General features: G+C 36.6%; 1 protein-coding gene across 1 annotated transcript in view; it reads left to right on the plus strand.

Annotated features, from left to right (window-relative positions):
- Nucleotides 1-25,841, plus strand: part of Dcc (DCC netrin 1 receptor) — a 961,067-nt gene that overhangs the window by 639,864 nt on the left and 295,362 nt on the right. The window contains exon 8 of the mRNA XM_048363596.1: nucleotides 21,678-21,834. Coding sequence (XP_048219553.1) covers nucleotides 21,678-21,834 — 157 coding nt within the window. The remainder of the gene's footprint in view (nucleotides 1-21,677; nucleotides 21,835-25,841) is intronic.

Below are 25,841 nucleotides of genomic sequence, written 5' to 3' on the forward strand. Positions count from 1 at the left end.
ATTTTATATAAGTGAGATCCATTGTTTCTTCTACTGTTCTGTCTTTTGTCCTTACAATAAAACTTTTCTGCTTATTCCATGGTGATGTATTTATCAGTAGCCTCTAATTTATTACTCTTTTATATACACAAGTGACAGTTTGTCTATTGTCTCATTTATGGATGCCCAGACTGATTCACTTTTCCCACATTTGTATTAGCACATACAAATTATACAACATGGGAGTTTTCATCGTGATGTTCTATGTACATGCATATGATTGTATTTATTGCCTCTTACAACTTACTCTAACCTCACCTCCCTCCACTTCTTTTCTTTCTTGCAATATTATTAAATGGGTTTCATTACCAACTTTACACTCATGCTACAATATACTTCAATTATATACTTTCCCACACTCCTTCCCCTCCCCTTCTACCGGTTTCCTTCCCTAAATGATATTTCTCATAAAATCACATCCATCTTACCTTTTTAGATCTAGCTTTTGCATATGAAGGGAAAGTATTTGTCTTTCTGAGTCTGGCTTATTTCCTTTAACACAACAATCTACAGTTCTGCCCACATTTTTCCCCCTGAAAATAATATAATTCAATTCCCCCTTCACAGCTGAATGGTACCAACTATGTTCCAAATGCTGTAATCCTAGCTGCTCAGGAGGCTGAGATCTGAGGACAGCAGTTTGAAACCAGCCCAGAAAGAAATGTCCATGAGACTCTACCTCCAATTAGCTATGAAAAAGCCCAACATAGAGCTGTGGCTCAAGTGGAAGGACACTAGTCTTGAGCAAAAACAGTGCAGGGACAATGACTAGCTTCTGAGTTCAAGCCCCCAAACTGGCAAACACACACACACACACACACACACACACACACACACACACACACACTAATACCCAATTCAGTTATTGTTCATTGGGCACCTGGGATGATTCTTGTGAAGTGTGCTGATTTCACCATTAATGATAATACTGAACTGACAAGCCTTCACCTAAAGATCTTTGTTCACAGATTGTGGATAAATGTTTCTAACTAGAATTTTCAGGATGTAGGGAAGATGGATGTTGACTTTTGCTAGTAACTTTAAATAGTTCTACAAAGTGGCTAGAATCAAATGCCACTTTATAATTCTTTCAGAAATTTATTAATAGTGCATTCATCTTATCAGTAGCTGGTGTTTGAATTTAGCCACTACATTTCTTCTCATCTCTTTTTTTGCAAGTTTCTTTATACATTTTTGTCTTTTTTATATTAGTTGACTCATTATATTTTGAAAGTCCATACATATATGAATTCATATGAGTGTTACATATATGAATAAATATATAATATTTATATATAACTATATATTATTTTCTGTCCTGGCCAGTACTGGTACTTGAACTCAAAACTAGGTACTTGCTTGGCTTACTTGCTCCTGGCTGTTGCTTCACAACCTGAGCCAGGGCTGTAGACCAGATTTTTTGCTGATTAATTGAAGACTTATCTGTCTAGGCTAGATGTAAGATGCAACCCTCCAGATCTTAGCCTCTGAGTAGGTAGGATTAGAGGTATGAACCCCCTTCATCCAGCCTCATTCATATTTTTAAAATAAAGCACTATGATTTTTATTGAAAACTGTGTTTATTGGCAGAATAACTAAATGAGACTTCCCAATTGCCATATAAAATTTCAAATAGTCTCCTATATAGAAATGTTTTATAGCCACTACTCTGTGGTAGTTCAGATTCTCCAGAGAAAAACTACTCTGATCTGCTATGTTGGGTCTCTAATTCCATTTCCCAGGTGCTGAGAAGAAGAGGATAAAAGTTAAGACTCCTGTTCAAGTGCCTATTGTGCTTCCTCTCTCACACTGCCCCTTCCTAGTCCATGCATTTGGTGTCCCCTAAGATAGCCATTAATATCTAAGGATTTAGAGGATGTATTTCTTTTCACCTGCTTGAGTAGAGGGAGGCTTTCAACTTGATGTCTAAGGCAGAGGTAAGAATAGAGAGTGTTCAGTGCCCAAGCATAAGATGCCAGTCAGTTCGCATGTTCTTTTTTGTTCCTGTTCCACCACACTCTTCTTTGTACCAGGCCATCCCAAGTGAGTGGGTTTTTGCTTTACCTCAATGCCTCACCTCAGCCTCATGGTTGATTTTCCTTCTGACCAACTAAGCTCTACATTACAGTCCATCCTTTTTCTCTCCTCATATACTATGATCTTGATTACATGTGTCTATTATTTCTTGATTTCTTTTCTATGAAATTGAACATGATTTTAATTTTTGGTTTTGCATGGCTTTGCCCAAGATGTTCAATTACACTGTACTTGAGATGTGAGAAATATTGCATTATAGGAGGAGAAGCAAGTTTAGTGCTTCTGAAGAGGCAAATCTAACAGGGTTGTTCCATTTCTTCTCAAGAATGCATAAAAGGCTGCTTTAGAAAAATGACAAAAAGGGACTTCAGAGGCAGAGATTATGGGTGGCACAGTCTCCCTTTATCATCCTGAGGGCTTTGAGGGTAAAAGTTCAGACAAAGGATACATTCACCTTTAAAATGTAAATGAACTGCAACATCAGCATAATTTTCTTGTACTATCTTTGAAAAAAATAAAAATACACTCATGGTTTTTCTTTATTCTCTCAAGAAGGGCTTTGAAAACCCATAATTACAGAATATATTAAAGAAAAAAATTACTAATAAATACTGTTCAAGAAGAGCACTCAAAGGTTTAAAATTGCTAGGCAAAATATCTTATTTTTAGACTGAATATTGGAAGGATGCTTAAATAAGCATCACTGACAAGTCATAAATTAAGCATATTGGAAATAACGGGGGGTAGGGGGGAAAGAGCTGACAAATTATTGACATTTGAAGAACAACCAAGGAAGAGTTTACTAAAATGGCACCCTGATGATCAGGCTGTGTGTGTGACTGTTGCTGTGTCTGATCAGAGAGAAATATTTCCCTCATATATAAATCAATATATACAATTAAGAACCCATGACATGCTAGTCACTGGGTCCTTTATGAAAAAAAGAGAGGCCCACCCATGATTTAAAAAGAAATTAAAATATAGGCATGACATAAGGAAATACACACTCAGTGCCAACAAAGTGATACAAACAAGTAACTACTACCCTAACCTAGAAATGACAGAGAAAATTGTAGGCCAAGAGAGAATGAAGGTTGTACAGGAGATTCCATCTTTGCCATCTCTTGTAGAAATAAATCAGCACCCACTATTCAAAATAGATCCTCTAAATTTTTCAATGTGTGAAGAAACTTGGAAGACATGCTATCATTATATCTGAAGCTTTTTTCTTTATTTCTTTCTTTTATCCAGTTATTACATTTTGGCTCAGGCTAAGACAGATTCATGCAGCTCATCAATGTCTAGTAGAGAGCAAGTTTTTAAGGCACTTGCATAGTGAAATTAAGTCATGCTGCTTTATTTATATCGTTACATGATCATCTTTTCCATCATGATCACAACCTCCCCAACTTGAAGATACTGGCAGATGGAGATGATGCCATATTCATTTTTTTTTACATTTGTAAAAAAGGAAGCATATTTCCCAAGGAGAATTTTAAGACAAATTTTAAGACTCATAACCAGTGCTGGACTGATAATGAAAACATCCTTCAGTTGTACAATTGGCCAGTTTTTGTGGTGTAAATAGTTCACGTGGCCAATTCCAGATCTCCAAGTCAATGTTACTGAGGCCTGGATTGGGAGTCGTTGAGTAGATAAAGCTGTCCTGAGCTGGCGCAAGCTACCAGCCAGGGAGATGTGGGTAAGGATGATGTTTGACATATGAATTCTATTTCCATTGCCCTTCCCACTTCTTCTTGATTCTATTCTTTTATTTACTTTTGAGCTATATGGCTCTGTGACAACAGTCTGAAAGTCAAAGATGCTCTACCCTAATATGAAGGTTGCTCATTTTCGGCTGTCAAATGCAATTCCCTTCGTTGTGGAGAATAGCAGTGTCTTTTTGCTTGAGCAGAAGCGTGACCGTGATGTGAAGAGCAGAGGAGGGCAGGGTCAGGGCCCTCTGAGACAGGAAGGGGCACTGCAGCTGTTTATTCTGACCTCTGCCCTTTACACGCATGTGCCAGTCCAAGGTTTGTCATTTCAAAATTGAGGTAGCGATTCCTAAGCTCTCTATTGAACTGTAGAAGTGAACCACTAATTGCATAATTCTAAAGCTACCCAAGAACAAATTATGTCTCATCTCCTTTAATGAGCCTAGGGCACACATCATAGTGGTCTTCACAGCCTCGTGTCCCTGTAGTATAGGGAGGCCTCTCAGCACTAGGGTTGACAAAGTCCTGTCTTTATGAAAAGATTTGTGAATTGGAATCTTCAAATTCTGAGTGAGCATCTAGTTGGGATCTAATTATTTCCCCCCAATATCCAATTGAGGTGTTTAGAAGAAAATGTCCGTACTGTTAAGTACACATTCTTTCCATGTTCCCTTCCACATACATGTAGGCCACTTAGTGGCTGCTTGCATTTGCACCAGAGGTTACAACAGCCACCACATCTGACAGAACCCTTACTGTGATACAGTTGTCTGCATTGGTTAGGCTGATACCTGAGCAGCCTCATGTGAAGCCTTACAACCATTCTAGATATGTAACCTATAACTAATAATACCTTGCACACTAGTATGGTGGTAACATGATGCAAATGCCATGAATTTGTAAAATGCCTTGAAGATGTTAGTAGTAAATTCAAGCATCATTTTAAGGTGTTTGCTTCCCTCCCTCTACCCCGCTCCCTGCTGCCCTTTATACTTGTCCAAGGATTTCCTTTTTTATTTCATAATGTATTGACCAAGACATTTCTCAATAATATTATCTACCATTTTAAGGGGCCAGTTAAAATTGTGGAACTATGACAAAAGGAATAAACAAACAATGTCTAATTTGTTTAGTACAAGCTCCACACTGGCTTTACAGAGACAGAGTCAAAAGGAAAGCTATATTGGCTAAAAAGCTACAAGTCATAGGAGGCTTCCCTCCCCAAAGTCTGAAATGAGAACAACATATTCAAGCTATGTCTAAGATCAAAGCCAAGGATCAATGCCAGTATGCAATAATAATGACACCACTTGTAAGGCATTTGGGGAGATGATACAAAGAATGAAATTGAGAATTCCTGAAATCAGGAATATGAGTTGAATCAGCTATCGTGGCTAAGAGGGGAGTCCATGAATATTGTTACAGAGCTAGAGACTATTTTATAGAATGTGGGGTAGGTTGATGAAGTCAGATAGGTGAAGCCTATAAATTTATGTATTTTTTTCAGGCAGTCATGCCTGTAATTGTGTGAAAGGATAAGTGGAAGCATCCTCCTAAGGAAGTACAGATTTTCAGCATGCCTTGTTGTGCTGCAGGCTCGTTACCACATCCTCATATATGCTGACAAGGCAAAGGTATATTAAATATCTTTATGGATAGTCAACCTTAATAAGGCAGGACGTACACTTAATTATAGTCATTTACTGGTGACTTTTCTAGGTTAATTATAGTTTTATGTAATCCAGGTTTGATTTGGTTGAATAATAATAAAGTAGCATTTATATGCTGAACATGGAAAGGGCAGGCTCAGGATCACTTATATTTGTGAATTAAACTCTCAATCTGGACATATAAAAGACAAACACGTTTCTCAAGATTATTAGCTTACGATAACCTCTTAAATACAAAGGAAGATTATTTACAAATCATTAGAGTTAGAGATCCATGGTATTAACGTGACAGACACATTCTTTATCCACAAATCTATATCTCTTTTAGCCTCTTGGCAAAGCACAACTAAAGAGTTCAGTGAAATGGTTCATGTCTTGGTTTGGAATTTAATTCTGAGGTGAGAAGATTGTAGTTAAATCAACTTGTTTTCTCTTTGACATTAATCGAAGACTTCTTTTTTTTGTAGTCATTTACTTAGTGAATTTACATATGCCTGGTTATTTCAAAAGAAACTTTCAACAGATGATCCACTGAATCCAGAGTGTGATGCTGTGGCTAGAGGTGGAGTTCCAGAAGCAAGAGTGGCCCGCTCCTTGAGGAAATACTAAAGATGGTGCAAATGTCAAAGACAACACTGGAATATTTCAGTCTTCCAGTGTTGCTAGAGTCTGTGCAGACATGCTCCCTGCACCCAGCCTCTCAACTTATTGGAATGACTAGAACAAAACCTTTACCATTCCTTTGGTTCCCAGAGCTTGATATAACTTGCATTGGGAAATGATGGAGAGGAGGCAGTTAAGATGATATCTGTCAGGTATGGTGGGTAGCATGAAATAAGATATTGAGAAGACAAGAGTCATCATACAAATAAATTTCCATTGCATATATGGATTTAAAGGTCATTGATCAAGAAGCTAGACAAAGAATTAAGTTTACTCTATGAAGGAAAGACAGTGGAATATGACATTTTGATTTTTACATTTCCTCATTCCGAATCTGCAAAAAAGTCCTCTAGAGTTGTAAGAATAGCATTTTTTCTGTGTTAGTGTGACTGTTAAAGTACTAATTCAGTCTTCCTTACCCTATGTAGCTATAGCCAGGAATATTGTTTCCTAAGAGTAAATGTCACTGCTATATTTTGTCTTGCCTTTTGTTCTCTAAATATTCCCAAGTCTTTCTGTATAACTACCTTCTCTATCTTCTTTTCTTTATCTGTCTCTATCTCTATCTTTATCTGTATCTATCTCTATCTTTATCTGTCTATTTACATATCTATCTGTTTATCTGTCTATTGTTCTATATATCTTCTATCTATCTGTCTGTCTGTCTGTCTATCTATCTATCTATCTATCAGCTTGCATGTAGAAAAAGAATGAAGAGGTTAGCAATACAGAGATGGCTAAAAGGAATAGAAAACTGATTTCCTAGAGGGCATTTGCAGATGACTGAATTGCTATCAGTTTGTAAACCATGGTTTTACATTGTGTTTCTATTGATTGTCACTAATGTCACCCAAGCTGTGTGGCTCACGCTGTTCAGATGCTAGGACAGAGGCACAGCAAGCAACCTCTCTTAATAAACTAGAAAGGCATTAATAGAATATGTGTCCTTATTGGTTTTCTAGGATATGATGTCAATACTGGGAGCCATTTACTGAATAAACACAAAACAAACATTTGATCATATTTTCCATCGATTTTCCCCCAACAAGCATGATTGGTTATTTGTTTATTTTTAACAAAAAGTATTTATCTATGAGTAGATATGTCTCTCATGTATGTATACTTCATCTATCCCCTCTATACATACTGGTTATACACAAGCATGCATTCACATGCACACACATACAAATCCATTCCTAAATATGGTAAATATCATATGCTAATAAAGAATAAACTACCTATATTATAATATGAGCATTTTTAGGTGACTACGAAAGGAACAGCATATATAAATGCTTTGCTATATGTGTGGTTATTATCAAAAGGGGGCTTGCAAAGGTATTGTACCTCATTGTATCATTGTTTCAGTTTCCCAAGAATTAAAAAAAATGCATCTACAGAATGCTAAGGGAAACAATTCACATAAAAATACATGTGTACACTGGGTTAAATTTCTAAGATGGACACACTGAATGTGTCATGACAGGGAGCAAAATACAGGCTTCCCAAAGTATGAGTGGTGGACTGATGGAACACAAAGGGCCTGAGGAAACTTTTGGAGATAGAAGATACTGCCTATCTCTTAAAAACAGGCATAGTTAGGGACCTCTGCGAAAACTTCTCTAATCAAATACTTCTAAAGGGAAAGCTGATTGAACTGAACCCCACCTCAATAAAGTTGCTTTAAATTGAAACTAAGTCTCAATATGTAAAAAATATATGAAGAATTACTCTGTATTTGCCATGTCTCTAATAAAGCTAAGTGATTTGCATTTAGGAGCACAATATATTACTGCAGATATACTCTTTGGAGGAATTTAATCAACAATTTTCTTTTTATATGATAAATGCTCAATTTCCAAAAGGCTATTCTGGAAAAAAACAAACAAATACACAAACAAACAAAAACAGGGTTGGTGTTTTTTGTTTTTTGTTCTTTTTTCTTCCTAGTAGACTCCTTCCTTCAGGTTCTCAGGCAGAAAAAGACAATAAATAACCTTTTGAATCTTTATAATGTTGACCACCACAAATTTCTGTATTAATATTCTTTGTGGGGTTTTGTGGGGTACATTTGAACACAGGGCCTCATGCTTGCCCAACCATCACTTGCTGTATTAGCTGTCATCGCTACTTCATGGAGATCACAGACTTGGTCACTTTACACAGCACACATTCATCCTTCCCAGAGTTCTCTGCCACGAGGATCACTCCATAAGCAGCTGAGAGCATGGTAACACACTTCCCCAGCCCAAGGTAGAATCTCCTCCTCCTCCTCCTCCTCCTCCTCCTCCTCCTCCTCCTCCTCCTCCTCCTCCTCCTCCTCCTCCTCCTCCTCCTCCTCCTCCTCCTCCTCCTCTTCCTCTTCTTCTTCGACTAGGCTTCATAAGATGGGCCTTAGTCTAGAGAGATACTACTCATACCCCTGCTACATAATGTAATCCATTCAAAATTGATCATCCCATCAATTTTGCTAAGTTTTATTGACAAGAGATCTATCTGCATTCTGAAGAGCAGTCACCTTGGTTAAGATGAGCCACTTAAGGGCATAGCCATTGACCACAGTTCTTTTATACAAAGCCTCTGTAATATAATATTCCTTAATAATATATTTCAATGAAGGTACATCTCTAAGCAAATATACAAGTAAATATTACAGTTTAAAAGCAGAGTATGATTCAATTTCAGATAAGCAAATTGATTTGGTACACATTCCTTTAGATTCTATATAAAAGTCTCAGGGTTATATAGCTATTGTATCAAGTCAGGCATGTACTTGCAATGTGCCAGGCAACAAAGAGTTAATGTACCTCTCTCTAAAGTGGTTGATTTCAATCTTTCTCATCAGGAAAACAAGACCTATAATTTGCTAAATGAGTCCAAGTTCTTGAACAGTGGCTGGATAAAAAAAAATCCACTGAGTATTTTAATAATTATTTAAATTATTCTATGGTTCCCTACTGTTCATAAAAATCAAAAATATATTATAAAACATAGATCATAATATTAGTTACAGATGTCAGTTTCTTCCTTTTTTATTCTGAAGAAAAGGTGCTAATGAATTCCTCGAGACTGATTTCTGACATAATTACCAGGATTGTACAATATATCATTCTACATTTATGCCAGCAAATTAGCATCTGTGATTCATACAGTGGTAGCTTTCTTAATTTTATCATGCTTTAAATACATGTTGTTTAGGTTTTCAAAATAACAGGTGGCTTATGCCTTCTAGACTGGAGAAGATTTAAAATCCAGCCAGTGAATTAGTGAATATTTTACAAATGACACAAATGATATACCTAGAAGGTACAGCAAAATAAAGTCTGTGACACTGACAAATACTGAAGGATGAATCAATAATTTCAATGTGAGAAATACGAGTTTTAATGATTCTATCGTTCTTTTCTATCTAGCATATTTTTTCAGGAAAAGTATACAATACTCAGCACTTAATATTCATTTTCTGATACCCAGAAGGCAGCTATAGAGATATCAGTAGACTCACAGACACACACACACACACACACACACACACACACACACACGAGTAGTGTGTACTTGTAGGAACTGTGAATAGTAGTATCATTGCATCCAGGGAATCAGATTTACATGCTATCACTTTGGGTTCTGAACTTTGCATCTCTGCATGTCCTAAAGCCTTTGATGATGTGAAATTGTAGTAAAACTGTTAAGTGCAGTAAAAGTAGGGACTGATTTGGGCCTTATCAGATTCATAGGAATCACTCACAGAAACAATGGTGATAGAATTCCTCTATGCTGCCCAATCCAATTTTTTTTTTCTTTTGGAGAATAAACTGCTCTCTTGGGACAGCTATCTCCCAGGGCCAGGAAAAGCAGTGTGTTCTAGCTAACTGTACAGCAATTTCCAGCCTCAGTTACCCAGCCTCTTTCTTTCCTTAGAGAAAGAGGAGATCACAGTTGAGGTTATTTTGTTTGTTTTCAACATGAAGAAACAGGTGCAGAGGATGATTAAAATATTTACCGAGTATTACTCATGAGTGAAAGTAAAATCAATGCTGGCTTATCTGTGAACTAATTTCTAGATTGGCCTGTGTGTTTTTCTCTTCTTTTTGTGCTTTTTTTTTTTTTACCCATTTTGTATTATGTGGGAATCAGTTGATCTGTGTGTGATTTATAAATATTAACTTGGTGACACTGAAATTAGTCCCAGGACTTAGATACTACTGTCATCACATTTTATCAGAAAAGAAACTTACTAATGGAGAGGTGAAGTAATTGGTATGTAGATATACAATGACAGTATGGTCAAGACAACATAGCTACTGTGCTGTGTCAAGTGCTATTTCCACATGTGGCTTGCCTTTATACTCTAGGTCTGAAACAACATCGAATAATGGCTTTGTTCCCCTATCTCCATCTGTTTTCCATCCTATAACAAAATATTTGGTGCTGGATAATTCATAAAGAGAAGAGATACACCTGGTTCACTGTGGTGATGACTGGCATGTCCAAACTCCTAGCAACAGAAGCCTTGTGAAGATCTCCTTGGACGTATTACACTATGATAAGGAACAGTGATGTGAAACAATCAAAATCAGAAGTGACCAAGCACCCTGGGGTGGCCTGGTTCCAGAAAGCTGCTCTTCAAAGAACTAATTCAGTGAAGGAGACCTAATCTAATTCAGCAAATTGGTGTTGATTCTGAGGTGGGAACTACTCTGACCTAACTATATATCAATAGGTCCCACTTCAGGATGATTATATTGAGGACCAAGTTGCCAGCACATAAACCTTAGGGAAACAAGCTATATCTAAAACCAGGGGATAGAGTAGCATTGGCTCATGTTGATTCTACTCAGGTCATCCTATTGAGTCAGTGACCCACAAAGGTGGAACTAAGATAGCACCAAGATGGTAGGAGGTTACCTGGTTTACTTCATTTCCATCCCCTTAAACAGTGCCTGGTACATGGAAGGTACACAGCAACAGTATTTTGAATGAATAAGTGATCAGGTGGTTTGGCACATGAGTAGATAGATAAATGGTTTCATACTTTCTTTCAAGGAAGCTTCCGCTTGCGATGACAAACCTAACTTACAGAACCAAAGGTTTTAGATCTTTTTATTCCCTTCATTTTCTTCTAAGAGTCTGTCTGTAAATAAAATTACTTCAATCTGGGTTAAACAGATTGGCTCAGTTTTAAAATATATATTAGAAAAACATATGTTGAAACCCCAATTAAGCAAGCTATTATCTGCATGGCTCAGTCTCAACTTAGATTAATTTGGTAGAGGTGAAAATGAATTCTTTCACAGAAATTATCTTGCCATATTTTAGAATGATGTTTCCGTATGGAAGACAATTTCATATCCAACAACTATGGAGCAGAATAAAGAATCTTTGGAGACAGTTGTTGGAGGTGTCTTTATCTTAAATACCATGAAAAAAAACATGACCAGAAATACATGGGGTTAAGAGGTAGACAGGACTTGATAATTTGGGTTTCACAGTCTTGCCTTAGTCATCATATAAAAAATAAGGTAATGTACTTTTAAAACTTTGAGTCCTATTTTTTTCTTCCTTATTGTCAAAATGAAGTACAGAGGGGTTACAAATTCATATGCAAGACAAGTACATTTCTTATCCAACTTGTTACCTCCTCCCTCATTTTCCCATCTTTCCCTTAACTCCCCCTCCCTATGGGTTGTACAGTTGGTTTACACCAATTAGTTTTGTAAGTATCACTGTTGCAATGGTTTGTCTTTTTATCCTTTGTCTCTTGATTTTGGTATTCTCTTTCCCTTATCTACTTCCAATACACGTATATACAGTGTATATACATGTATATAACTAAGATCAGTTACAGTGATAGTAGGGGTAAAATAACGGGAAGGGAATACGAGAGAAAAAAATGGTATGGTTTCACATGGCATGTTGAAAATAACTACAGCAATGATATACCACTTGTTTCCATAACTTGGAGTTCATTTCACTTAGCATCATCTTATGTTTTCATATGAGCATAGCTAATGAGGTATTGTGATCTTCTGCTATGACTATCCTAGACATGTGCTAATTATTCCCTATGAGGGAAACCACAGAGTCCATGTTTCTTTGGGTCTGGCTCACTTCACTCAGTATGATTCCTTTTCCAAGTCCTTCCATTTCCTTGCGAATGGGGCAGTGTCATTCTTTCTGATGGAGGCATAGAATTCCATTGTGTATATGTACCACATTTTCCTCGTCCACTCGTCTACTGAGGAGCATCTGGGTTGGTTCCATGTCCTAGCAATGACAAGTTGTGCTACGATGAACATAGTTGTGCTACTGGCTTTAGTGTGGTTTTGCTTGTAATCTTTTGGGTAGATGCCCCAAAGTGGGTGAGCCATTCTATTTTGTTTTGTTTTTCTAAGCGAAGAAATAAGAACTTAGGAAAGACCTAATATAATAAGAGAATATATTTTTGTATATGCTGAAGAATAAAGAAGCTGTCAGTATGTGGTGATGTATGGGTTGAAATGATTGTTTTAAGATTGACAAGACAAACCCCCAAAAGGAATTTTAACAGAATGTATAAAAACAAAAACATAAGATAGAATACACGGCCTTTGATTTATTCAACAAATCCCAAATATTCCACACCATAAGGTCCTGCTCAGAATTTAGTAGAGGTTGTTTAAGCATTTGTTACAACTATATTTCATAGCATGTAATAAATTCAGAGAGAAATGGTGCAGGAAGTTTTCTAATAAGACATTAATATGAGTTATGAGATTTTAAATATACATTCTTAAAATGAGCAGTTGTTTCATAACATTGTCCCTGGTGAAAACTCTCAGAGAAAAATCTACCAGATTGTGATTATTGAGTTTACTACTTCCTCTATTCATACATAGTTAGAGAGAAATTTTTATGAAAGTACCTATAACCTTAATCTCCTCTTTTCTAAAATTGGGCTAAATTGGGGAAATTATTTGAGTAAAAGAAATAAAAAAGAGAAGAAAGTTATGCAATGATTGTTATCACTCTCCTAACCCTAAATTAATTGGCAGTGTTATTGAGCCAATAGATTTGAAGGATAAGGTGGACAAAAGTAAATATAAATGAAATTAAAAAGGATTGTCACACTACTAATAGGTACAAGAAGTACAAGAACGTCTTAAAGCATAAAGAAACAAATTTCTAAATTAGGTTTGTTTCACAGATAAGCTGTAACCCTAAATTGCCACATTTAAATAATACTATCACTGTATGTTTGTTACAGAACAATTACAGAATATTGAACTATGTATTAATAGCACAGAAGTGAGCCCTGGAATCTACATTGGCAATCTTCTCTTGTATCAAAAATTTGGTTAGGAATTTACGATTTTGCCTACATTTGTTATTAATTTACTTTGTTGTTATTGTAGAAGTGATATACAGAGGGATTACAATTACATGAGTCAGATAACGAGTACATTTCTTTTCTTACAGTGTCTTCTGTTCCTTCATTCTCTCCCTCCCATCTTCATCCATGGGCTATATAGTTCACTGTTATCAATGTCCAGTGAGCTCCACTACTGTACTTTTTCACCCTTTTCCCCTCAAGTTCTGTACCCTCTCCACAATCCTTATGAGGATGTACTCTTGAATATACTACACATAGGTGAAGAAGACAGAATCATTAAAAACTAAAAACTAAAAAAAAAAAAAAAAAAAAAAAAAAAGGAGGGGGGTTGAAACAAAAAGCCTTTGTTTCCATATTTTAGAGTTCATTTCAGTATGTGTATTGTATTACATAATTATGAAGAGGCACTTAGTCATTGTGCCTTTGTATTTCTCTCCTAACAGTATCCTCTTTTGGTCTCACTGTGTGTGTGAGAATCTAGAATCTTGTTTAATTTATTGTATCCCAGTGTTCCATCGAATTTCCACATATCAGAGAGAACAAGCCGTTTGTCTCTCTGAGGTTGGCTAACCTCACTTAACACGATTTGTTCTAGTTCTATCAATTACCCTACAGAGGTAGTGTGGTAGTGTCTACATTTTATTTTAAATAATCCAAGATATAAAAAGATATGATTGTTCCCTTTGCACGTGAATTATCACGCATGGTCACATGATTGAAGATGAAATCTACAGTATTTTATTTCTTACATTAACATTTGTTACATTGATATTATTCCTTTTCTTGGAACTTATAGTTACTCTGAAGAGGGTATGATAAGAGGAATATTCAACAATTTTGAAATGAAATTCCTATATAAAAATACTACCTTCTTATATTTCTATGGATAATGTAATTCATTTGTGAGAGATCGTTGCATATTAGGAATGCTACTTCTTTATTCTAGTATTGAAACTTTCACACTAGGGTATCACTCCTACTTATGTTTTATCTATGATGCTCTTCTACACAGAAGTTTGGGTTTCAAAGTCCTATTAATCAAAAATTTTCTACATTGGTTCTGATTCTTTTCACTGCAAAATAACAATCATTGTATTTTGCCAGATAAAGAATAACAAATCATTTATGATGAAGTACATTAAAGCAGGGGCATTTTCAATATTATATTGTATTTTGCATTTTGTATTTTGCATATTGTATATTGCATTTTCAATGTTCTATTGTAAAAAGTATTTATTTCAAAAATACTTCAAGAGACAATATAAATGTAATCCGTTCCCCTAGTACTTGCCATCTAATCTTATTTATTTTTACTTTTTTCCTTTATTGTCAAAGTGAAGTACAGAGGGGTTACAGTTTCATATGTAAGGCAGTGAGTACATTTCTTTTCAACTTGTTACCACCTCCCTCATTTTCCCCCGCCTCCCCTTTCCCCCTTTCCATATTCTCAGAAAAGTCTCATTACATGACAAGTGCAATTGTATTCACTTCTGCTTTTCTTGAGTAATTTTAAGATATTAGAAATATTTCTGAGCACTGTTTTATGATAGTGTTCTTTCTAGCCCTCTCTGAAACATCTAAACAAAGGACTGCAGAGTAAGTAAATTACCTCATGCAGGGCTACCTGGTTGTGATTAATTAGTTGTAAACACCACTACCCTGGGACCAACCCATAGAGTAGCTGGCTGGTGCTTGCCAATGCTGTTGACTTGCCTCTCACTTGATGGAGATTTGGAGATGAATTTCAAGCATGAATTTTCATCGTAACATCATTGAACAAGCTATGTAGCCTGGTATTTTTTTTAAAAGATGGTAAATTAATAAAAATGGGCTGGCTTTCTCTGTATTTTCAGGGTCTGAAACTCAAAGTACGCTGGGAACGCCATCTACTATACTCATTTCTCTGATGTATGTAGAGGAACACGTATGTATGAATACTGAAAAAGAAAGCCAGGGAGGAGATGTAACTGAAGTAGGACTCCATTATTTTAACCTCATAAGTTTAAACTTCCTCTGTATCATAGCGTCTCTAGAGCCAGTGTACTCTGGTGTAAATGTCGGTGTCCCTATACAATTCCTATCAAAACCTACTTGCCATTGTGGCAGGTATTAAGAGGGGTGATTCTTCAGGATTCACTCATCAGAAACTCACAAAGGCTCTGCCCTTGTGAAGCGGATTAGTACCCTTATGAAAGGAGCCACTTTGCCCTTTCTATTATTTGAGCTGAAGAATAGGGTGCTCTCACATGTGAGAGGGCCGGGGTAGGAGAAAAGGAAGAACTTCTCCCCTCCAATGCATTCATCAAAATGCCCCAGGAATCAAGCTCCTCCCAAGGGCCACACTTCCCAACACTGCTGAAATGTAAGGGATTACGATTAAATATGACATTTAGGTAGGAGATGAATAGCTAAACCTTGCTCCTAATTCCAATTCCAGGATTCTTTTCACTTCACTTGTAAGACAAAAAGAATTTTACCAATCATGTATCTATTTCTCTTCATGTTGGATGATAATGAACATTTGAACACAAGTCAAAATATACATTGATTTAGCTACTATTACGACCAAAAAGAAACTTTATGACTAATGAGTGCCTATATCCTGTATTTCAAAATTTTATAGGCACTGTGTTAAATTTTGAACCCTTTAATAAACTTTATGAATAACAATTCAAATCTATAAGAGATTTCAGGTAGATAACACATATAATGATTTCTCTTAAATGAGACTTTGAAAGACACATCTATTTTGTAGGAATGAATAATGTTCTATTTCAAATGACCAAGGAAAATACTTGCATTTGATGCATAGCTATGGTTTATGAATATATGTGTTTCTATTATTTAACTATACATCTCAGGTAGTTGTGTCAGGTAATAAGGGCCATTTATGCTTTCCAGCTTTACTATCATTTTTACTGTAAAACCTGAAGAAGGAAAAGGATAAGTTTACAGGAGTGATCACTTGCTATGCTTGCATGAGCTACCTGCTCAGGATCCCACTTCCTAGAAAAAGGACTAGAAGAGAATTGGTCAGAATTTGTCTTTCTCTCTCCATCTCTTTGTTCTGTCATGGCCTCAGGGTAAACCTCAAATTTAAAAGGGAACGAGCTTTGTGCTTCATGTGGATTCTCCGTTCCTTATTTTTTTTTGCAGGAGTACCATAGCAGACATGAAATCCCACTTGCATAAACCTAACTGGGATAAGTAATAATTTATCTTAAAAGTTTATACCCATTATTATCCCTTACCTTTTTATTTCCCTTTAATTTGCTTCACTGGCTATAAAATTCAAGGATGCGTAGCAAGGGTTTAGAGCCAAGTGCACTATGCAGATACTTAATGAACCTCAATGTTTTACCCTGCCAATGCATTCTTGGCCTGCACCACTTCTGTACCCACCGAACACCCTCGACCAGCGGAAACACGGTACTTAGGAAGCCTGTCATTCCAAAACTCTGACTCTCAGAGACATAAGAAAAAATAAATCAGATAGACCCATCCTGGCAGTGAATGTTGCTACAGCTACACTTGACATCATACCTTAAAAGAGATTATCTGAACTTCATTTTAAATTCCATGACAAGGTTGGATGTTTGCCATTAGTAGAACTCGCCGAGCCATCAAGTGTGATGGGAGCATTTTTATGGAGCTACTTAGCATCCTAAAACAGTAAAAGTCGTTCTTTAAAGTACTCATACTGCTAAAGAGGATAGCTTAAACCTTTGATTGTTCTTACTTAAGTTTTATTATCTTCAACTTACTTTTATTTACACTTCCTGTTATAGCTTCCAACGGACTAACATGTGTGTATGTCTTCATGTGCCTACATATATATGTATATATTCATAGGTATACATGCAAATATGCACATGCATATGTATATATGTGTGTATGTGTGTGTTCTCAGTACTGATTCATTTTTTTCTTAACAATACAACTTGTCAGTCAGTAATTTCAATTTCCTTTCACCAAAGGAAATTGCATGGAAAACACTGCTCATTGCTTCCCAGGCCCTGCCATACTGATCTGTATCAGCAATGTGAAGATTCTTTGGATCTTCTTCATGGACAGATGACAGGACTGCATGGCAGCCTGGGACAAAGCACCATATGGCTGGGAGGAGGGGAAGGATTATACATGTGCGTGTGGGATGGGAGGAAAGATGTCACAGCTTGTCAGTCTTTATCCCCAGAGGAAGATCTGATGACAGATCTGATGACATTGAAATGGCATGGGTTGGGGTCTCTGGGCATGGAGAAGAGATAAATAATGACTGGAAATTCAGTGACATCCCCTCAAGGGAACGGGTGGGCATGGATAGAAGCTCAGCTTCCCTGTATCTTGGGAAAATGCCAGAAAGAATGCCAGAAGGAATCATTGATGGGAGAGATGATAAAAGATGGCTTCAAAAAGCCTGCAATAGTGACAGATAGAAAGGGTACAATGATTAATAAGAAAATAAGGGGAGAGGAAAGATATCTGAAATGAAATAAACTTTAAAAATTATTTAAGGTAGGCTCTTTTTTTTCATCTGCAACTTGATAAAGGAGCTAGGGAATGCAACTGGGGTGGAGCAGTGCTGTCCTTATATAATGTAAACACCTCCAGCCCCAACTTACTTTGCTGGAGTTTTATCTCATGCTTTCCTAAGGGCTCTGAGGTCTCTAGTCAGACATTGTAAAACTGAGATAGTAAAAACAAGATTTTTGTTCTCTGAATCTAATGATAAGCAAATAATACAACTGTTCATTGAATACAAATCATATGCTAGATGCTTGAGTATCTCTTAAAATCCATATTCATCTTCACTTAGTAAATGTATGTTACGTATTTGCATCAATTTTATAATGTGATAAGTAAAGCTCAGAGAAGCTAACTAACTTTCTATGTCACCGAGTATCACAGAAACATAGTACTAGCCCTTATGCATCCTAAACAGTTGAGAGTTTCTCCAAATAGAGGTCTTCTTGGAACCATAGATCCATGTAAACATTGTATTCATATACACATTCCATTTTAGACCTCTATTCACTATAGCTAAGAAATGAAATCAATTATTCATCAATGGATGAATAAAGAACATCTTGTATCATATACATAAGGGAACGCTATTTAGCCATAAGTAGAATGAAGTTATGTCATTTTCAGCATCAGTAGTAGATTAGGTGGACATTAGATTAAGCAAAATTACCAAATCAAGACAAATACAAATGCCTCATGATCTTGGTTCAACTGTGGAACCTTAAAAAGTTAATTTTATGAAAGTGAGAGCAAAATAGCACTTCTTAAAGTTGGAGTGAGGGAAGATAGAAGGCTGTATAAAAGGCACCACAATTCTGAGCTAGGAGGAATACGTGTTCTGTTGCATCCTAGGTGATTGTGATTCACAACCATTTAGCACATATTTAATAAAGAATAGAGATGTGAGGGGCTGGGGATATAGCCTAGTGGCGAGAGTGCCTGCCTCGGATACACGAGGCCCTAGGTTCGATTCCCCAGCACCACATATACAGAAAACGGCCAGAAGCGGCGCTGTGGCTCAAGTGGCAGAGTGCTAGCCTTGAGCGGGAAGAAGCCAGGGACAGTGCTCAGGCCCTGAGTCCAAGGCCCAGGACTGGCCAAAAAAAAAAAAAAAAAGAATAGAGATGTGGTTGAAGCTCCAACAAAACTGATAAAAAAAAATTTAAGGACATAAAAATGTTAATCACTCTAATTTAATCATTGCATATTATATACACATGTATCAAATTACCAGTGTCACCAAAACACAAATGATTTTTACCTTCAGTTATAGCATTTGGAAATTGGTAGGCATACAGCAAATATTAGTTTTATTGATTTCAGATGATATCCCAATATATTATTTTATATAAATATGAGATGTTATATTACTTTTCATTTTACATTTATTTTAAAGTGTGTTTTTTTAATGTCTTTAAAAATAATTTTTAATTTTACTAAATTTCCTAATATACTATCTCTGAAATCAGAATTTTGAAGCACAATGTGAAATTTCAGGAAACATTTGTAATTTTTAACCATATACAGCTAAGTTTCTTTGAGAAAATTACAAAATTTAAATAATGAAAGAAAAGCTTTTGTTATCTAGATTGTAGCTTTATAGAAAAAATAGTCCAAGAACATAACTGTTGTTAAGGCTATTGCATTGGAAATGATACAAACATTTATTTTTCTAACTTATGTTCTGGATTTTTATTTACTTTATAAGTCATCTCCATTTACTATGATAGTAAATTTTTCGGTGTTTTCCGAAGAAAAAGACTATGTTGTCATAGTAAAGCCAATTCACCTCCCTTTCTCCATAACAACAGATAAAGAAGCTGTAACCTTGGCAACAGTAATAGGACAGAGAGATTAGGGCCAGACTGGAGATTAGGCCTCCAAGGGCAAAGAAAAGAGGTTATGATTGGTTCCTTGTCGAGACCTTATTTGAAGACAAGTTACCGTTGAAAAAAACCATAGGGGATTAGTAAGAACAAAATTAATTCCTCTGTATAAATAACTGTTCCTTTTTAAAAAGTGCCTTTTCCCCTAGTTTTATGTAAGTGCTTTAAATTGAGGTAAAGAATGCTTGATTCACTCTGTTCTGTGCTCTGTCTACACTGTCTAGGTATAGACAAACTTTCTTAGAAAATATTCCTCAGAGCCAAGGGAGAATGTGTGGATTTGTGTGCAATCTCCTATTGCTGTCTTTCTGAACAGGCCTTGGATTGGTTGACATTCTTGTTTGTTTGTTTGTTTTACTTTCTATTTTCCTTCTTCTTCCTTTTCTTTGTCTTTTGCTGTGGTTAGTGGGATTTGAACTTAGGGCCTTGACTTTGCTAAACTTGCTTGCTTGCCTTGTACTCTGCAATTGACAAATGATTCTAGCCAGAATTTTGCTGGTTATTTTAGAGATGTAGCTCTTGGATTTTTCTGCCTGGACTGGCTTCAAATCCTTTTTTTCCAACTCTCAGCCACTTAGAGCTAAGCTTATAAGTGTGAGTTACACGTGCTCAGTTTCAAGCTCACATTTAATGATGAGACTTGAAAACTTCCCTCCTGTCATTTCTTTAATTAAGTAGTTGAAGAAGGGAGGTATCATTTAACATGGCAGAATGTGAATACAATACCTATTGGTATCACACCTCCCTGTCATTTCCAAATTTATTTTCTAACTTAAAAATTATTTTAAAGGTTTTTCTAAATCATTGTTAAGCACATTTTAAAATTCTTTTAGTATCTAAATTTAATTTTAGTTTTCTCTAAACTGATAAATTGTACAAGTATTATATTTTAAGTAAATGCGTGATTTCAGATACCAGCAAAGAGGAAGGACAGATAACCATTTATTGTTTGTCAAATGATCCATTTTTAGAATTTCCAAATAGTATGAGTGTTTTTTATTTTAAATTTAAAAAAGAATTGACTCCTTCAAAAGTCATGCAAACAAATGGAACTCATTTAAACCATCTGACCCTGTGTGAAGGTGCCTTACTTTGGTCAGGATGAGGTAATGGCACCTTTTAAAGTCTTGCAACTGAGGGCTGGGAATATGGCTTAGTGGTAGAGTGCTTGCCTAGCATGCATGAAGCTGGGGGTTTGACTCCTCAGTGCCACATAAACAGAAAAAGCAGGAAGCCATAATTCAGCCTTTGCCTTGTTCCAGGATAAAAGCAATCCATTGGTAGTCATAAAAATAATTTAATCTGCTTTGAGATCACTAGTATAAAAAAAGACACTAGTATCAAAAATGCCTCTGATCCAACATATTTTTATCATGGCTTGATGTCATCAAAATAATCTTTTAACAATAGTAAATTACATCCATACTTGTGATTTACCTGAAATTCATGTCCTTTTAAATAAATTCATATTACCCACTCTCCTTTTATTTTGCCTAGACACATTTTATTATTGGCATAGATTCCAGGAGGAAAAAAAAATCCTGGACAAATAAACAATGCTACCATACTTGTATTAACTAAGCACCATTTTAAACTCAAGGAATTTGAATATGTCTTTGGTTTCATGTCCAGTGTTCTTTATGCTGCTATAGGGCTAGCCTATAGGATAGATAGTAGCTTAGCTGTGTCTGTATTATGTAAGTGTTGTCTTTTTGCCTAATTCCCATGATGGCACCAACACTGCTGACCGTCTCTTCTCCTCTGTCCTCAGCTATTCCCAGCTCCAGTGTCCTTCCTTCTGCTCCCAGAGATGTGGTTCCTGTCTTGGTTTCCAGTCGGTTTGTCCGTCTCAGCTGGCGCCCACCAGCAGAAGCGAAAGGGAATGTTCAAACCTTCACGGTCTTTTTCTCCAGAGAGGGTGACAACAGGTGGGTGCTACTGGTCAATTCCATCCCAATCTACCACACTTTTCAAGGTTTCCCATGGGACACCAGGGGCCGAATCAGCAGAGAACTTGAAAACTCTGAAATCTCTACTCTGTATCCATTACCAGGTAGGGACATGTTGTTTGTAAAACCGAATTGCCAAAAGAACCAAATTAAATTATTGTCTACAACTACCTTTTTAAGTGAGGCAAAAATGTGATCCTATGATAACAGTTTTTATTTCCTTGAGTTTTCAAAATGATAAAGGAGATAGGTAGACTATACACTACTATGACTGAGCATGGAAAAGCATCCTTGTGCTGTTTCCCAAACCCAGCATCATTGTTGGCATCAAAGGAAGAAATGATGCTTGCCTTTCAAATGTCTCTTAGGATAAAATCCAGCTCACACATATATAGATCAGAGATTTGATAGAAGTGGTAACTGTGACTATTCTTGTTGACCAGGAATGAGTGAACTGTGTCAGGTTTCACGATCACCATCTCTTGCTTTGGGGACTTATCCCTTTCAACTGCTCTCTCACCGTGTTTAGATTTTCAACTCTGATTTCTAAGTTTTAGGTAGATATTAGCTAAGGCCCATTTGAGACAAAGCAGTTTCATGTGTTAATCTTCTAATCTCTCAAATGAGTGTTTTGAACACATGCAATCTTTAAGGAATGTACTTTCTGCCTTACATATGAAACTCTCTCTATACATCACTTTGACAATAAATAAATAAATAAATTTTTAAAAGAATCCTGAAGATTCAGGGGGAAATGTATAGTTTGTACTTATCAGGTGAGCCTCGGTTTTAAATGCTAAGTATGATGCACATGCAGTTCAAAACAACTTCACTCAGGGTGGGTCTCAAAACGATTCTCTTTTTAATGGTTAACCTCAGTTAAAGTCTACCATTTTAAAAGGTTTTCGTTTCTCCCTTCCAATTTGACTTGACTTTAAAATGAAAATCATACATACACCCAGCCATCTTCCCTCTCAATCATTCATTACCACGAAAAGGTAGCCATTTGTGTTAGCTTTACCTCTGCTACTGTTTAACTCCATCATTCATGGTGTCTTATAAGTTTGGAAATTATAGTTTGTACAGTTACAAGAATGAGATATACATTCTTGCCCAATTTTCATGCCTTAATATGGATCTCCTAGACACACTGTAAATTCAACCTGTCCCCAAACCATGATCAGTGTGCCCTCCATAACTGTCTATCTCTATACTTATATAAGAGTATATTAGATATACGTGTGTGTGTGTGTGTGTGTGTGTGTGTGTGTGTGCATGCCTCTTGTTTTTTATGCTATGCCTTCTGGATGAAAGGAAAAAAGAAGGACTCAAGTCATATTTTACTCTTCCTGTCTCTGTACATTGCCATTCATTTTTGAGTCTTGTCAAGTCTCCCTCTGACCAAATCATATATGCTTCCCTTTATTCAGTCACTGCCATCATTTTTGCCTGACTCTGGGAATTGCTTCTCCCCTTTGAGTCCATCTTCACACTATCTGGACTTACTTATGTGAAATACAGTTTACATCACTTACTCCACTGTTGAAAATATGAGTATTCTCATGATTGGCCATGATGAGGAAAGGTACATGATGAGGAAACATACTTTCACAAAAGCTTTCGAACACTCTTGAATGAAAATCTTGCTTGAATCTATTTATAGACAGAAGCTCCTATAACCTATAGTGGCTAATAATAATACATCTAAGTTCAAATAACTGGGTCTAAAAATGGCACTATCATTTATCAAAAGCGTGACTTTTCTGTGTTTCATCATTTATAAAATATAAATAATACTTACAAGTTAGGAAAGAGAAAAGATCAACTCTGCCTCAAAGGATTTCTGTGAGAGCCAAGTGAAGGATCAGGCAAAGCACACAGGGCAGTCACCGTCCCCAGAAAGAGTGAAGAGAATGCCATGAAACAATGCCACCATAACAATTTAGAATAGAGGCTGAAAATAAGGCTCAGAACATGGGAAGGAGATGGGGAAAGAGAAGAGAAATAAAGCAATAGAATGAGGAAATGAGAGAGACAGAAAGAAGGAAGAAAGGCAGGGGAGAGAGAATTAAAGGTAGGGAGAAGAGACGAGAGGGGAGGGGGAAAAGGAGGGGAAGAGAAAAGAGGAGGAAAGAAAGAGAAAGAAAAGAGGGGGAAAGCAAGAAAGGAAGGGAAGAAGGGAGGAGAGGAAAGAAGGAAGAAACCAAGGGCAGAAAGCATCTGTGGAGTGTGTGTGTGTGTGTGTGTGTGTGTGTGTGTGTGTGTGTGTGTGTACTTTCCTGGGGTCCTGAGTGCTGTCCTTGAACATTTTAGCTCAAGGCTGATATTCTTCCTCTTGAGCCACACCTCCACTTCTGGCTTCTTGGTGGTTAATTGGAGATGAGGATCTCAAGAGATTTTCCTGGTCAGGCTAGCTTCAAACCTTAGTCATCTGCTCTCAGCCTACAGTTTAGTGAGGGTGAGGGAGTGAGCCATGGCACCCAACTTGTCATTATGTTTTTGATTAAGACATTTGTTTTCATAATTCCTCAGTTTCCTGAATATAGTATCATTTTGGTCTTTTCCTCTTCTATCAAAATCTTTCTTTTCATTCCAGGCACCATTCCTCCCTCCCAGGTTCATTCCATAGCCTCTATGACATTAATCACTGCAGTATTGGTTTCAGACATCATCTTTTTAACTTGGTCTTCAATCCATTGTCCATTCAGCTCCCTTCTTACAACAATCCACAGAGACAGTCTATTGATTCTATGGCAGCTACAATTTCTTGTTCTTTTCCTTTACTTATTATCCATGAAAAATCCAATGGTTAGTAGATTATCACTTTCCATCTACTATGACATTTTTTTTTGTGCTTGAAGTCAGCTGAAAGATTTAACTGTGTTGATCCACCTCACCTCCAATTAATAGTTACTAATCTCATGCGAACTACTAACACTTTTAGCAGCCATGATAAATTTATATCAGCCTCTTTCATATGTACTCTTAATGATATTTTAGGGTTGTTTTTTTTTCTCTCCTCAAATCTTCAACATTTTCTCATTACCTTCATTCTTTATTAACTTCGCTTCTAATTTCATAGAAAATCAGAAGGGAAGTTCTATAAGCTCCTGTGTATGATCATCTCAAAGGGTGTCTATTAGGATATAATCTATCTGAGCTCAAATTTCTATGAATGAACTTAGCTTTTAGCTTCTGACCTTTTAGCTCAGAATCCTTGTGCAATAAATCCTACTCTTTCCATATGAAAAAAAAAATCTTAACCACCCTTTTATCAAGCATTATCATTTTCACTCACTGGAGTAACTGTGTATCTGAAAGCAAGCATTTATTTGTGACTTTCCTCATAACAAATTCTAACTTTATCCTTCCCTTTCCTCTACCATTCCATTCCCTTCCTTTTAAGACATGATTCTTGACTTGCTAACTTCCCTCCTCCAATATTTCATTTTCTAATTATGGTCTTGTCTCTAGTATTTCATTGTAACTCTGATTTTAACAATGCTTACCATTGGCTTTCATGTAGCTCATGTCAGTGGTAATTCCTGCCACTCACATTACTTGGCCATTAGCAAGTTGTATCACACTTGATGTCCCCCCCCCCCCGCTTTTTTTTTTGCCAGTCCTGGGCTTGGACTCAGGGCCTGAGAACTGTCCCTGGCTTCTTTTTGCTCAAGGCTAGCACTCTGCCACTTGAGCCACAGCACCACTTCTGGCCATTTTCTGTATATGTGGTGCTGGGGAATTGAACCCAGGGCCTCATGTATACGAAGCAAGCACTCTTGCCACTAGGCCATATCCCCAGCCCTGTTTTCCCCCATTCTAAACAATCATTTGTTCATCATCTCAATGTTAATCCTGGGACTGTCATTTTGGTCTTATTTTTTACTTCAAATCTCCCTGATCTATAGATACTGAATTGCCCTAGGACTCAGGACTTGAAGATCTCTTCTCATTCACTTCATAACAAGTCCTATCAATACATT

Source organism: Perognathus longimembris, chromosome 15 (genome assembly GCF_023159225.1).
Source record: "Perognathus longimembris pacificus isolate PPM17 chromosome 15, ASM2315922v1, whole genome shotgun sequence".
NCBI lineage: Eukaryota > Metazoa > Chordata > Mammalia > Rodentia > Heteromyidae > Perognathus > Perognathus longimembris.